At 30.3% G+C, this 16,614-nt stretch overlaps 2 protein-coding genes across 8 annotated transcripts in view; both read left to right on the forward strand.

Annotated features, from left to right (window-relative positions):
* The window catches only part of LOC129971652 (putative uncharacterized protein DDB_G0286901), a 43,255-nt gene extending 38,954 nt beyond the window's left edge, over positions 1 to 4,301 (forward strand). For 5 of the 7 annotated variants that reach the window (XM_056085611.1, XM_056085613.1, XM_056085610.1 and 2 more), the window contains one exon: positions 403 to 4,301. In XM_056085611.1, coding sequence (XP_055941586.1) covers positions 403 to 561 — 159 coding nt within the window. In that variant the 3' untranslated portion in view covers positions 562 to 4,301. The remainder of the gene's footprint in view (positions 1 to 402) is intronic. The other 2 variants (XM_056085609.1, XM_056085614.1) reach the window with 2 other exon arrangements.
* Positions 4,302 to 12,952: 8,651 nt separating this feature from the next.
* LOC129972697 (uncharacterized) overlaps positions 12,953 to 16,614 on the forward strand; it is a 68,271-nt gene continuing 64,609 nt past the window's right edge. The window contains exon 1 of the mRNA XM_056086922.1: positions 12,953 to 13,054. The gene's annotated coding sequence lies outside the window, so the exon portion shown is untranslated. The remainder of the gene's footprint in view (positions 13,055 to 16,614) is intronic.

The raw sequence follows: 16,614 nt of genomic DNA on the forward strand, positions 1-16,614 counted from the left end.
AATAAATTCTCAGTGTACATAAGAAACTAATGCTTTATAATATTAACTTGGCTTTTTTTGGTAACTGAATATTCAAAATAGCAAGGCAATGTATTGTTTCATCTTCACTTTTATAAAATTTGTATATCCATTTTTTAAACATGAAAATTATTAAGATTTAATATTACAATTTTATGCTTACAAGTTTATTCATTTGTTTTTATGTAATTAGATTTCCAGTATTAAAAAAATTATTCATTTAATCTACTAATCCTGGTTCATTGTTTCTCAAACTTAATATCAGTATTCTTTATAAATATGTTTTTGCATGTCTGATTCTTTATTGCTATGAATATTATGATGGAATCTTTCTGTTTAATACTTTTTTTTTCATCCTTCTCTGAAAATTCTTTGTATTTTCAGAATCTATCATCTGATTGGTACAGTGATTTTGATAAGGATATTGTTAATCCATTTCAACAAGATAGTCTCTTCTCCTGTAATGTAAATTTTTCAAGTAACCATCTGTTTGAAGAGAGTGGTTGTTTGCTATCAGATGAGGCAAGATCTTTTGTCATTTGAGTATTAAATATTTGTATAGAATATTCTTCAGCATTGAAAATTTAAATTAGATAACAGATATAAAAATGGAATTCTTTCTATTATATAGTTGGAATTCGTATATTTAAGAAGTTTTTAATATTCAGATTCGTATATCTTTACCAGAAGACTGATTTGTCCAAAAGAAAAGGAAAAAACAACCCTTTTTATAAGAATTCTTCATTACGATGCCTTTTTTGTCATAGTCCTCTGCCTTTCATTGGGTATTCAAAGTTAAAATCGTTTTCTTACATTGGAAAATTGAAGCTTGGCTGGAAAGAAATCAAATTTTATTAATGAAATCAAAGTTTGCCTACACTCTGCTTAACCTGAATAAGCAAGCTTTATGTAGGTTGAGCAGAAAATCTTTGATTATAAAACATTAGTAAGCGAGAACTGTTGTAAAAATATTGCAATAATTCTTTCATTGCAAAACTCTAATCTAAACCTATTTTATATACGAAGTATACAAAGATATGGCATTGTATTTGTCAAAAAATTCAACCTTAAGATTTTGATGAATCTCCAAATTTTAGACCACCCTGAGTTCAAAAAAAAGCTTTTGGAATCGTATGTGAACAATTACTCAAAAATGTTTGGAGTTAGATAAATAAAATGATGAAAATGTTCGCTGAAATTTGAGATGTGGTATTTACATAAAATTTGTACATTTTATTGAACAGGAATTCTTCTTTAGGAAATCTCTGTCCAAGTGAAGATGGTAGCTAAACATCATGAAAATCTGAAGTTAATTTCGAGGCAAACTGTAAATGGGAGGAAAACCGAATTTTTGTAGCTTAGGTAGTTCTTTTGATAATTAAAGGGAAATTGCTTTTCAAACTAATAAGTATTGCCTGTTATTTTCATCTTTTCCCCAATTTTTACTTCCTTGTAAAAATAGTATAGAGAAAATGTAGTAATTTTGATCAGCTTTAATGCCCCTTGATTCCATTGGTGAAACAAAAATATTCGATATAAAGGAAAGTCACTGAACTTGATGTTGAAATTATCTGAATTGGAGCACATCAGGGTATATTGAAAATGAAAAAGCAGATACACTGGTCAAGAAGGCTTTAAATTTAGAAAAAACCCAAGAAATATCTTTCCACGAGTCTAAAATTCAACTTGGAAATGAGACTAAAAAAAACTGATAATTAAGGATTAGCAGGAGATTGAATTATTCCATGAAGGGAAGGACTACTTATCTAAATTTTAAAAAGGTTTCTATTAACTAAATTGAGGATGTTTTTTATCTTAAGTACATACTGGACATGGTGTAGTTTCTGTACATCAAAGTCATTTCTTTGACAAAAGTTCAACTTATTGGTGTGGCACTGAAGAAGGCTCTGTAAATCGTGTGACCAGTCTGCATTGTGGCAAGAACACACTCAGATCTACAAAAAAATTAAATATTATCAGGGAACTTTAAATTTCAGTCATTAAGTCTTCTATTAAAGGACATCTTGTCAAAGCTTTTGTCTTGAGTTCTTTCACTTCTAATATAAATACGTATTCTCTAGAGGGGTTTTTTGTTTGCAAGTGTCCAATATTAAGTGTCGTTTGTTCTTTCGTGCTAGTTTGTTCTTTGGCTGCCACATCAAGTTTCCTGCATTGTTAGGTAGGGCTAGGTTAAGCTTGCATAATCATCAAATTCAAACTCTAGATTTTGTTGAATCTCCAATTTTAGACCTGAGTTCTAAAAACACATTTTTGGAAAATGTCTGCTTATCTGTGACAAATCTCCAACACTTTGAGTTGGATGAAATTTTGTATACAGTCTTTAAACCAAAATTATAGATTTTTGTCTAATTTTGAGTAAAATTTGATCAGAGGAAGTCCATGAATATAAATTAACATAGTTACAAAATAAAGAGAACTCGTTAAAATTCGGTACATAAATTTGACATCTATATTGTCAAATTTTGAGACAAATCAATTGGTTGACTGTTTCTTGGTCTGTACTTTCAGAAACATGTGAACACAATAGTTTAAAAACAATGAGACAAATCAGTCTTCTAGTACGGATTATACGAATTAAGTTATCAAAATTTTAAATCGGTAATTGAATATTTCATTTTATTTAGATGCATTTACAACACATATTGCTTTAGATTTCAAAATTGGTTAAAATTATATGGAATTGATTATTTTTTCACTATCAATATTTGTATGCAGAAAATCCTTAAATAACCAAAACTATTTGAAATTTTTTCTGTGCTTTTTGAATATTAACTAATTGCTAAAAATTGTTTTGTTAATTTATAATGCACTTCCGAATTATTTTACATTGTTTTTTTATTGCCGAATAAAAAATTTTAAATGTATTATTGATGATGGACATGCATGTTATTTTCAATTTTTTAACATTTGAAAGTTAAAAAAAAAATTATTTTATTTATGCATTTATCAAAGTTGATAATGCACTCTCTTTGGTTGCAGGATTTGTTTTCAGTTCAATAAATTTTCAAGTGGATGCTGGTTAATGAAGCTGCATTTTATATGAATTGTCACATTATTTGGTTGGTTAGATTGATAGAGTGACTTGCCTCTTTATTGTGATATTGTTCCAGTGATATTTTTGTTATATCTATTTGTTAATTGTTGTAATTTCTTTTATATCAAGGTAATTGAATTGTATTATTAAATGAATACTTTGGCTTCTTATTTTAGCATTGAGAATACTATGAGAATTCATTTTTTTAAATATGCGACTGCTTAGGATTTTCTGATAGAATGGAATTGATGTCGATAATTAAACATACATATGACATTCCTAACTGTCATTTTTTAATGTCAATAAGTTGAAGGCTTCTAATTTTAATTTTGTTTCCTTATTATTGATTTTATAGCCTTTTTATGAAATATATTACAAAAAAACTTTTTATTCCTAACTTGTTAATTTTAACTTGACATTTAGACTGCAGCAACCCCAAAGAAAGGTCTCTATTTCGGGACCTTTCCACATTTAAGACTTGCTTTTATTAAAGATCTGCTGATATGCGAGTTGGCATATATTAAATCTGATGTCTTAAACCAAATGTTCTTTTCTTGTGGCGCAGAAATTGGGAGAGGTGGTTGCCAGTGCAAGTGTCTTACTCATTATTTCTCAGGGGTTCAAAATTAAATTCAAATTCCTAAACAGCTCTTGTTTTACTTTCAAATACATGTTAAAATAATTAACTTTAATTTGATGTATTTACAAAAACAAATTTTTGTAATTTTTCATTGGTTTCCTAATATGTTAATGTGAATTTTATATATTTTCTCAGTAACACTGCTTTATTTTAATTGAAAATTAAACTCTTAATATATTAATCATTACTTAAATTAAATTTTCCTTACCTGGCACATGCCACCAAGAAATAGAAGGCTATGAAGTAAATTAGAGAAGCAGTAGACTTTAAGATGAATATTAAAGAATACTGCTATTTAGTATACTGATAAGAATCTATTTTTAGAAGCCTTTAACTCAATTTATTATTCGTGCCCTTATCTCGGTGAATTAACCATTTTATGAGTTATTGTTATCACTTTATCAAAAGATAAATTGCCTATTATATTTATTGTATGTAGCTCTTCCTGATGTTGTGCAATATTTATCAACTGCATAATGCAAGTTTATGCATGTTCTAATCTTTAGCTGGTGATTTTTTTTTTAAATTAAATGTTCTGATAAAAATTATGTTTTATTGTAATATTTTATAATAAATATTTATTATTGACTTCTGTGATTTATTTCTTCTAAAAATAAGACATTCAATTGAAGATTGCATAAAATAATAGTTAAATTGGATTGCTTTTCAAATTGTGAATATATTTTGTATTCTAAATAAAATGTAACTTTATAGATACAATTAGATGCAACTGCACTTCAACTCAATATTTCAATGTTATAAATTCCATTAAGATATGCTTAAAATAAGCTCTAGTTCCCTATGCATTTCTGTTAGAATTCTAGCTTTTCAACCTTAAACATTTTTTTTTTTTTTTTAATTTGCTACTTTTGAGAAAGCTCAACTTGCTAATTACTTTTCTTTTTAGTTGCAACTATTTATATATTCTTTTAATTTACTAAAGTTCATCACAAAGGATTATTTCAGTGTAATAAAAATTATGAATTTAGATTACAATGTGCATTTGGTATATTAATGTGTATTGTTAACTATTAATTTCTACTTAAACATCAGCTTAACCGAGACTAATACAGGATGTCACTTTCTTCAGCTTCGCTTGTATTTTGATAAGCTCGGTGTTTTTGGCAATAGATTAAAATCTATTTTGTTTCAATTAAAACAATGGAAATTCAATTTTCTTAAGCAAGGTTTCTTCATTATGAACTAGATTTAAGAAGCTATTGTCTACATTTAATATGAAGATCATAAATACTCCAAATCCATAAATGTTTCGTAGACTATCACTTTCAACTCTATCTTTGAATTTGCTTTAATAATTTATAGACTCAAGCAAAAATAAATTGAAGCTTATATTAAAATTCATTGCTTCCTAAATTGATAACCAAAGATATAAAAAACCAAAATAAACAAAGATATAAATAAACCATTGTAACCAAAATAAACCAAAGATATTTATACTCTAAATTTAGCCTTTATTATTAATCTTCTAATCTTAAAGAGGCTGATACAGAATATAAACTCAACATTAAATCTAAAGATGGAATGAACTGAAATAAATTTAGAAACATTATTTACAAAAAAAAAGTTATTTTCTGATAGTTATCAATAATTGTGTCCTAAGGATTTAATTTTGTGTAAGAATTCAAAATATTATACAAATTAAGAATAAAAGGATTAAAATTCCAATTTTAATCAAATTTGCATAAGAATTGCCCTTAAGAATTCATTATTGCTATTAAACTGCAAGTTAATAGCAATATTCGAAAGCACAATTCGAAAACTTTTCACTTTTGTTTTGAAGTATGCTAATTTCAAGTCATTTAAAATTTACACATCATGCCCTTAAGCAAATTCTTTAAAAAAAATTTCAGATCTGCATTTGACATAAAAATAGTTTAGACAGGTTTATTTCAAATAAATAAAGTTTAAAAAAAGTTTAACTTTGAATTGCATTATAAACATCAAAGCTGAATAAGAATCATTAGTGAATGACTTATAAACTATGTAAAATGTTACATATAATCTTGAGGGGAGGGGATACTAATTTTAGTTATGAAAGGTTTGATTTGAATGCCAAACTTCTTTTGATCTTCATAGATAGGATTATAAATACCATATTCAAAGTTGTTAATAGTAAAATACATATAAAAAATTTATAACAGCATTTAAAAAATTTAGATGCTCAACAAGAATAACTGATTAAATGAACATGTACGCAAAATTTTAAATATGGATGGGCATATAAATTGAGAAATATGATTTAATATTTATTTCATTAAATATGGATTCCTCATTTGAGTAAACGCCAAAACTCAAGTATCTTCAATGTTATTGCATTAATGAATCTGAAGCTATATATAAACTATTTTAAGATTCGTTCATTTTACGAATATCTTGTTAATGACAATCTAATCGTAAAATTTCTTTACCATAAATGCAAGGGCATTAATCAATGTTAATTTTAATGTGCAAATCACATATGCATAAATTCTCAGTGGAATCTGTTCTCAAACTCAAAAATCTTTCTAGGGGTCTTATTTGCAATATCTTGATAATGAAGAATACGAGAGCTGTCGAAAAAGTATCAACTTCGAATATTCCTGGGTACGGTAATGATGTTAGAGTGGCGCCACTGTGCATAAGGGAAGTGCTTGCTTGGATTTTTCCTCCGTATACGAATGTGTTAGTCGCTTGCATCTTTCTTGCAGGACAGCTGCTTACTGGCCTGCAAGAAAGATGCTGTCATTGGTATTCGTCGAATTTATCTGTCAAGATAACTGAACGAGTTGAGCAAAGAGACTGCATCAAATTTTGTCAAAAACTCGGTGATTCTCAAAGCGAATCAATTCGTAAGATTCAACAAATGTCTGGAGACGATGCTATGGGAGTAACATAAGTGAGAGTGGCTTAAGCGATTCAAAATTGACCGCACATTGGTTCAGACGATCCCGAATACGCACAGGAAGGGCAAACAGTGACTTCAAGTTCTACGCCGACTCAGAGATGCAGTTCGGCACAAAAGACCAAACCTCCAGACGACGAAAAACTGGCAGTTGTATCATGACAATGCTCCTGCTCATTCGTCAAACCTGATTCAGACTTTCTTGACGAAACACGGAATTCCAGTCGTCTCCCTACTCTCCAGATATGGCTCCTTGCGACATCTGACTGGATCCCCGTTTTGAGAGTAGAGAAGAGATAGTGCAGAACGCGATAATGGAAATGAACACCATTCCAAAAGAAGCCTTTCGGGAGTGTTTTCGGCAGCGGAAGGATCGGTGGGATAAATGTGTGAAGGCGCAAGGGGCCTAATTTGAAGGGGATTAGGATCCCACTTTCACCACGTGCGTAATATATTTTTCATTACCAAAAGTCAGATACTTTTAAGGCAACCTTCGTATAGGTCTATTTTTATGTATATCAAAATTTTTTAATACTCTCTTACGTTGACTGCAACAACATTCAAAACAAATCTTACTTAAAACATTATTAAAAGAAACAGAATTACAAACATCATTTATCAGTTAAAAAAGTTTTTAGATTAAAAGCAGATGGCTGAATCTATCGCCACTACCACAATACTGATTCTAGTACTTTTTTTTTTTTTTTTTTTTCATATGAATGCTCATGACCTCTAGATTCGTCATCAATGATCTCTTGCCCTTCATAATAATGTTTGGATCACTACCAGCTTAATATTTTGTATCTGGTAAACTGATACAGACTAACAGTATTAGGTACTTGGTATCATTTTTTGGATTTGATCGATAAGCTCCTCGCTTTCATTCGTTTTTAGCCAGGTTATGCTATATTAATGTGAGACAAAGTGTTTAATTTGAGAACAAGTGATTAATTTATCCTACAATAATTTGAGACGAGGTCGATGTAGTCAAGTTTGATATCCTGCCTCATCGTCGTTATTAGCATGTCTGTTTTTTTTTAAGTATTTCATCATTAACCATAATTGTCCTTTACCTCATGTAACGCTCTCAATGGGAGGTGGGTACCTCAGAAATGAGATGAGAAGCTTCCGGTGTGGTGGTTGGTTCTCTCCACCTATTTGAGTGCAGAAAGAGGTGGGATTGTCTATCTCCATCGATGATAGGACGTATTTCCTTAAGGAAAGGTTGTAACTTGACCGGTGATCACCCTTAAGCCGCGTCCCGACGATCTGTGCGCCTGCATACATGGCACATTTTCTTCTCTTGCCTTTTTCTGGGGTTTTTTAATGTCTGTCCAGTTTACCAACAATTTAAAGGAAACTCCGGATCGCGTCCATAGACCTGGAAAACCACAAGAGAGAGGGGAAAGTGTACCATGTCTGCAGACACACAGATCATCGGAACGCGGCTTTATAACTCAATCACAGTTCCCACCAGTGTTGCTGTCGCGGTGGTCCGGACATTCAGTTTTATTTATGTGCCTTCGGCCGGGTCGGAGTAGTCAGTTAGTGATTAATGTTTACCTCATGTAACGGGACGCATATCACTGAAGAATATTACCCTTCTTACTTTTTCCCTATACTAACTACATCAGCGAAGCCTTTCCTTTCCTCTTCTCAACGATCCGACAATCACTGCCACATCAAAATCACCGCCACATTGTTAAGTGAAACACCTTTACTTGGTGCGAGGCGAATTCCCAATTTCGGATCATATTCGTATCAATATCAACTACAAGTCACGGCTCTGATTGAGTGATACTTGTATCAACCTGAAATAAAGTATCGGGTCGTTATCGTATCACCCAATCATAGCCTATTCTGCCTCAGCTATTTTTTCTGTTACCTATTCCGTTCGTTACCTGGAATACTAGTATTTCTAACGCATTATTTTAAAAGGCAATGTTCATTAAGCATAAAAGATTGAGAAAATTTTTGAAGAATAATTAAATGTATTTCGCTTGAAACGATTTTTTAATTGAAACAAATAGGTATTCAAAGAACAGAATTATTGTAAGAAAATTAAATAAAACCTAAGCGCTGAACACAAATAGAATTTTCTGAATATAACGGCGATTTTAAAAACAAAACTTAAAAAGAAAATATTTATAATTTTTAAAACTAAAAATTTAATATTTTTTTTTAAATAAATGTGTGACGAAATGCTTAAAAAAAGAAATCAAACTCTTGCTATCAGTATTTTAAACTTTATAAAAAGTCCTTACTTTTTAATAATTCTTTTAAAAATAATGTATTAAGTTAAATTAATTAACATTTTAGCTAGAGATAATAGTCTTTTAAAGCTGATATATATATTAACAAGTAGTGTTTTAATGCCTGTTGATCTGCAAGGGACTGGTTGCCGAGTGTTTGAATTTAAAAAGCTATGGGGTAAAAGTGTCAGACAGAATCGAGTATCAGCATCAATCTGCTCCTGATACTGCAAAACCGAGTATCAGCATCTCATCTCGATGCAAATGCTAAGTAGCCGGTTTCATTCAAACAGAAAAAGAACCAGCTTTATCAAATTCAAAAGTATCAGTATCAGCTTGTACCTAATAATGTTTAACCAGGTACTAATACAAACCTATCCCATAATTCTTCTTTTTTGACAAAATCATGTAAAGAGCTTTGTCAAAAACCCCAGTCTGAGTAACTGGACCGATTTCGCCATTAATATCGTCACTTTGCATAAGTAATTAACTATCAAAATGCTCTATATTTATTTTTCAAGTGTGATTTATAATATTACATTCATTTGTTTTGAAAGTATATAGGTGACTAAGTTGTTTATAGTGACTAAATAAATAACATTAATATCGTGGGCGAATAGCTAGTCGCCGAAGATGGCTAAGGTTCATATTAAAAAAATAGAGGCTTTTCAAAATCGACTTTTTTTTTATATAAATAATATTTTCTCTTTGTATATTTTCGCATGAGAGAAAGTAAGAAGAATACATGTTGTTAGGGAGGCAAATTTCGAAGATTGTTTTGTTAATAACACAAATGGTTGCTTTATTGAATAGAAGACCTATAAAACACTGATCGATGATTTATTGATAATTGAGCAATGATGACTGATTTATTGCCTCTAAATAAATAAATAAACATTAAAAAGATATTTGGATTTTTTTTACCTCTTAGATTTTTTTTTCTTTCTCAAAAAAAAAAAAAAAAAAAAGACGTGATATATAAAAGTTTTTGATTGATTGTTTTTATTAATTATCTTGATTATCACATGTCAAGATTTCCGCATGCATACAATTAAATAACATTTACATGTCTTCCGAGAAATTAATAGAAATGATACACATTTAATACTTATTTCATACAACTTGCAAAATTATGAAAGTTATTCCTTCAAGGAAAAATAAGATTCTCAAACTTTTTCTTATGAGAATGACTTTCTTAAACATGCACGAAACTTAAATCGAAAATGCAATTTCTCTGCCTTGAATGAGTGAGACCAATAACTGTATGGGCTTTATTTTATACAACAATACTACTTAATTAGTAATATTATAATTAATTAAAATAGCATTTAATCATATGTTATAAATTAATTTTTTTTTCAGTTATAACCTCAGTTATTAAGCGGAATCGGTCTTCTCAAAACTTTATCGTATATTTCCTGATAAAGATATTATCCCCTTCCCTCTTCCGTGGCCGCGGTGGCCTGGTACAAGGTCTCGACTTCGGAACCGGAGGGCTTCAGATGCGAGACTCGATTCCACCGAAGAACCGTCGTGTAAGCTGGTCTGGCGCACGTTAAATCCGTCATGATCAAACGTCCTCCCGCTGGTGCGGTGCGGTGTGGTGTGGAGAGGGGGGTGCTAGCTCAGGTGTCGTCCTCGTCATCTGACCTCGATTCAAAATTACGAGGTCCTTCCCAAAATAGCTGTTTGTTGTCTTAAAACGGGACATTAATATAACTAAATTAAACTAAATACCCCCCCCTTTTTTTTTTCCAGAAAAACTGTGGACCTTGAGCAAAGCCATGAGTACTTAGATTTTTATCTTTTTGAGTCCCATTCATGAGCGTTTTGAGCTTTGTATTTTGAGTATTGTATTATAAAAAAAGAATTCACTTTGGATTTAAAAAAAAAAATTTGCGAATAATTGGAACTAACTCTAATTTGACAAAAAAATTCCAATTTTAGTAACAAGATCACATACCAGATTTCATTTATCTAAGTTGCTGCGTTTTTAAGTCAATGCTTTTACATATATGCAAATGTAAAGATCGACAGACGATTAATCCTTAGATGGATTTGATTTAAAATAATTTAATATGAATCCATATATTAGATCCTATTATAATGCATCAAATTTTATGCTTCTTGTTTAAATTTTGTAGTTTCCGTGCTTACTTGCGGTAGGACAGACAGACAAACCTACTGTGATTGGATTTTGCTAAAAAATGCATAGATGTAGTGACGAGCGCCTGTTGGCGAGCGCCATCTGCTGGTTAGACGGAGTTGACGCTGGTTAGACGGAGAGCAGATCAGACGGATCTGGACGAGAGTAAAGACGTGTCAGATCAGACGGATCTGGACGAGAGTAAAGACGTTTCAGATCAGACGGATCTGGACGAAAGTAAAGACGAGACGCGACGTATTCGACGAAATCTACTGAATGTTCAATTCTTTTATGTTAATGTATATATATCCTAAATGTCCTAATCGTTCTAAATGTAATTAAATGTGCGTTCTAAAATAGTAGTGATTTCTGAGTCCTACATAGATATCTACAAATTTGGTATACAGATCAAATACCTGGTTTTACTTGTCTAACTGAAATCGTTTTTGTAGTTGTCGTGTTCATAGACAGAGGAAGAAACATATATAATTCCACAAATGTGTTTTTTCCGACTGAGAGTACAGACCGACTTCAGTACAGAGATGTCTGAAATGCCGAGATTCATCAAACCCTCGAGGGAAAATGTTTTTACCGATGACAAACCATTTCGTGTTTATATATCTCATTTACTGGAAAATAAATCAGCGGAAGTGGTCTTCACAAAACTTTTTCTCATGCTTTCTAATAAACTGGTCATGCTAAAGAATGCCTCACATGGCAATGGCATACAATAGATACGAAATTTTAACCTTTGGTATGAATTTAGCATTTTCGCAGAATCTATCGTATCATTCTTGGCGATTAATCCTTGGCATACTCTTAATAGTATCTGAAAATCTAATTTGTACTTTAGACTCATTTTTTTCAACCGATAGAAATAAAAATTTGACGCAAAACGGCACTTGTAGTCACAAAATCCCATACCAAATTTGATATATTTAAGTCATTGAGTTTTTGCATTATAGCGTTTACATGTTCAGAAAGCACAGATCCATAGACAGTGAACTAATTGGATTTGGTTCGAAATTCGATAGGTGTCTAAAATATAGATGTTAAATCTGTGTACAGTATTTTATACATGTAGCTCTCTTCGTTTTGTAATTCTCGCGTTAAATTTTATTCGAACAGCCGGACAGACGGACTTTCTCTGAACGGATTTTGCTCAGAATTTCATAGAAATCTACGAATTTGGTATAAAAACAGTAAACCAAATTTCAACCGTTCAGCTCAAAGCGTTTCTGATTTGTCTTTATCATAAAAGATGAACGGACATTTTCCAAAATGTGTTGTTGTTTTTTTTAACTCGGAGAGGTTTAAAACTTGGAGATACGTTAAAATATCGAGGTCGAATTTTTGTTACGATTGCTGTATTTTCTCAATGAGAAAATATGGAAAAAAAGGTAAAGAAAAAATTAAAAAACAAAACAAAAAACATTTATCTTTTCGTATATTATTCTTACTGTTATTGATAACAGGTTTGTCCATTGCTTCTCAAGAGTTACCAACCCTAGATCTGGATTGTGAAAAACTTAGAAATTACCTAAATCATTTTATATCATTTTGTCCCTTCACAGAATATTAGGTTCCACATATATTTCAATCTCATTATATAATCTAACGGTATGTGTTTTCCAAGTCCGATAAGCTTTGCAGATCAAATAAAGTGTTGGCTACATGATAGGAAAGGCCATAGTTATTTCTGTTCCCTTGTTTTCTCGAATCCACTATTTTCGAAGCTGACTCGTCAAGATAACAGAGAATTCCTCTCGTTTCCCTCCACTTCCATAACCTCTAAAAATAAAAGAAAGGTTCAGCAATTGGTCTGTTTTCAGGAAATGTTTCAGCGATAAGATACTGGCCCCTGCACACGCAATTCCATAAAAGGCACACAATTGCATTTTTCATTCATTTGTTGTCGTAAAGCTCTATATTAATTTTGTTGCTGAAAAGTTTCAAAATATATTTAATATTTTTATTTCTAATCTGAAAGTTTTGTGCTTTTTATTTGCACAAATAGAAAAAAAGGACTTGGTTAATTGTGGTAAGTTGTTTTTCTTTTTCTTTTTGTTGTTGTTGATGTCCATTAAACTGTTAACTGAGTAAATGTAATTATATTAATATTCTTTATAATCTGAAAGTTTTGTGCTTTTTATTTGCACAAATAGAAAAAAAGGACTTGGTTAATTGTGGTAAGTTGTTTTTCTTTTTCTTTTTGTTGTTGTTGATGTCCATTAAACTGTTAACTGAGTAAATGTAATTATATTAATATTCTTTATATTGTTGAATAAATAGTTAATTAAAATTGCATGAACCATTGTATTACATTAATAAAAAAGATGAGCGTGTGTGTGTTGGAGCTGTATGGGTGAAACACTGTCTAACTCAGAGCTACGAAACTTGGCACATTTGTAGTCTGGAGTGTGGGAATGCACAAATCGAGGAAATTTTTTTTTAGCAATTTTTGTTAGAATTTTAATTAATTAGAGTGAATCGAATTTTTGTTCTTGTTGTTATTCCATTCTAAATTTTTTAAAATATCATAGCAGAAAAAGAATATTTATATCATCTTAAAATTCTAAAAATTATCTTTTTAATGATACCAATAATCGTGCAGTATAACTTTTAAAATTATTTTTAATTAGTTTTTAAAAGGCATTTTAGGTATATTTAACAGCACCATGTTTCTTAGTTGAAATGAAATTCAAATTGCTTTCATTCCTGCTCTTATTATTTCATTCTGTCTTCTTTTCCAATGTTGATGATCAAGATATGATAAGGCCTATTTTTTAAAAATTATTATCTTATGAAATGCACAACTAAATGTATTTAGAAAATTTTATAAAAATTAATTATTTTAACCACCTAAATCATTTGCACATATGGAAAAAAAAAAGAAATGCTATATTTAATTCTAAAATATAAATTTTCATACTTTCAATATAACACTGTTCGGAAAATAAATTATGAAATACATAGATGGACTAAGCTTATTGGGAACGTCTGATGATGATGTACATAGGGGCCTTATGGAATCTTTACACATTGTTATATAGTCATATTTTAAACATAGTAACATTATGCATAGTTATATTTTTAAATGAAATACATTTCAGTTAATCAGACATTACGGTTTAAAATACAATTTGGCACACTTTTACACACTTTAATTGTCTTTTATTACCAACCAGCCGCCTCAGGTCACCAGCTGGTTCGCTAGGAATATTGGTTGTATTTGTTTTCAAATAATTGTAATTGTTTTCATTAAAGTAGTGCTAGTTTAATTGTCTTGCTTACTTTGTTTGTAGTGCGCATGAACCTTTTTAATGGAGACGATCCCGTAACTCCATAATGCTGTTAAAAATGTAAATAGTCTGTTCATCTATCTTATAAATTTCTCGGTATTGTAACTTCACTATTTTTATACGTCGGATAAATTACATAGATGTTAAATAAAATCCTTATTCTTTGTTTAAAGTTATATATCATTTTCAAAGTTATATATCATCATCAAATCAAGCAGACTCGTGGCCGAAAACTGAAAAGACACTTTGGAATTTTTAACTTCGTTTTATTTCATAGCGGGAGGCATGAATTATTTACAAGAGGCGCGGACAATGATTTATTACAAGTCCCCTCACAGCGCGGCACAAAAGCAGATTAGCGTAAAAAAGGGGGAAATTAATTATCCTTGGTCTTATATACCATGAGATTTTGATAGGGTTTTCTCTACACGCGTCGAATTAGGTAAGGGAATTATAGAGATTTTTTTAGAAGAATTTGTTTAGATCAACAATTTTTATCCCTTCACTTGGAGTGTGGGAACCCCTGACTAAAGCATTTTAACAGAGATTTTGTTGCATTAATTAAATAGAAAAAGTGGGATGGGGTCAGGAAATAACAGAATATTTTAGAATGAAGTTAATATGTGCTGAATTGAGCTAAAAATTAGGAAATTAATTAAATTTAAATCAGATTTTAAAATATTACTTTTATATATATATATATATATATATATATATATATATATATATATATATATATATATATATATATATATATATATATATATATATATATAAGTATTTTTTTGTTTGAAGCAGAAGGCTGGTTTGAAGACATAGATGAGCCATTTTACATTTTTAAATTCATTTTAATCCATCGGGAAAGCATAATTATTTACAAACATAGAAGCGGACAAGGCACGTCCGCCACAGCGCCGCACAAAAGCAGTAATGGGTAGAAGAAAGAAATAAATTATCCCTCGTATTATATAACCTGTGATTCTGACAAGGAAAATATTTCTTAATAGTGCTAATATATTATTAAGATTTCGATAGGGATTTTTGCTACACGCATTGACGAGGTAAGGGAAACAGAGGGATCTTTTAAAAAAGAATTTGTCACGTCAGCGGTATTTTGTCCCTTCACTCGGAGTGTGGAAAAGTTAAGCTTTTAGCCAATTCAGCAATTTTACAAATCTCTCTTGAATTAATTAAGTAGAGAAAGTGGAATTGGATCACGAAATAAGAGAATATTTTAGAATGAAGTTACTATGGGCTAAATTAAGATAAAACATTGGAAATTAATTAAATTGAATTTAAAATATAAAATATCATTACATATAAATATTTCAAAAATTATCAAAATTCAGCACAAATTCACACGACCGTTAAATTGGTATGAATAAAATGACAATTTTTAAAATTTTGGAACGGTGCAAATTTTTTTACGATAATATTTTTAGAAGTTACCGCGGGAAACGACAAAATTCAGCTTAATTTTAATTCACTAAAATTTCAAAAAAAAAAATTGCTTCGAGATACACATTCCCACTCTCCAAGATATATTTGTGCCAAATTTGGTATTGTAGGTCAAATGGTTTGATTTTAAGTTTTATTTAGTTAGTTGCCCCGAATACTCTGTAATTAGTATTCCGCATAAAAATTGCTAACCTTGACCAAAGTCGTGAATGCCACGAGTACTCAAATTATTATTTTGAGTTGTGCATATGTGCGAATAGTATTTTGTCGTATAATGAAGGGAACGGAATATGCATTTTCGAAAGTTCACTTTTAATAGATTGAAATCAAAATTTTATTCAAAATTTCTATTTTAATAACAAAATCATATACCAAATTTCATTTATCTAAGTGCGTCTTTGTGTAGGAGTCTACATGCATTCAATATATAGACCGATAGCTGGGCAACCTTTTGACAAATTTGGTACAAAATTTGAAACTTTTTATTTTTTATTTTAGATGCTGAAACTGTGTACCAAATTTAGCGATTTATCTCTGTGTATAGTATTCATTTGAATTCGGATTGATACACAAATTTCCTAAGGTTGAATTTAATTCAAAATTTTGTATATATAAACAAACGTGGTGTAAAGATCACATAAACGAACTTTATCCATCTAACTCAAAGCGTTTTTGAATTATTGTGTTCACAGACAGACATAATTCCAAAAATGCCTTTTTCATTGGATATCAAATGTCAACATTTTGAGTTCGATTTTTTTTTTTTTTTTTTTTTTCCTTTTTGAGGGTTATAGTACCTTTTGTTTAAAAATGAGAATATAAAAATGGAAAACAGAATCCT

The sequence above is a fragment of the Argiope bruennichi genome, chromosome 6 (genome assembly GCF_947563725.1).
Source record: "Argiope bruennichi chromosome 6, qqArgBrue1.1, whole genome shotgun sequence".
Classification (NCBI taxonomy): domain Eukaryota; kingdom Metazoa; phylum Arthropoda; class Arachnida; order Araneae; family Araneidae; genus Argiope; species Argiope bruennichi.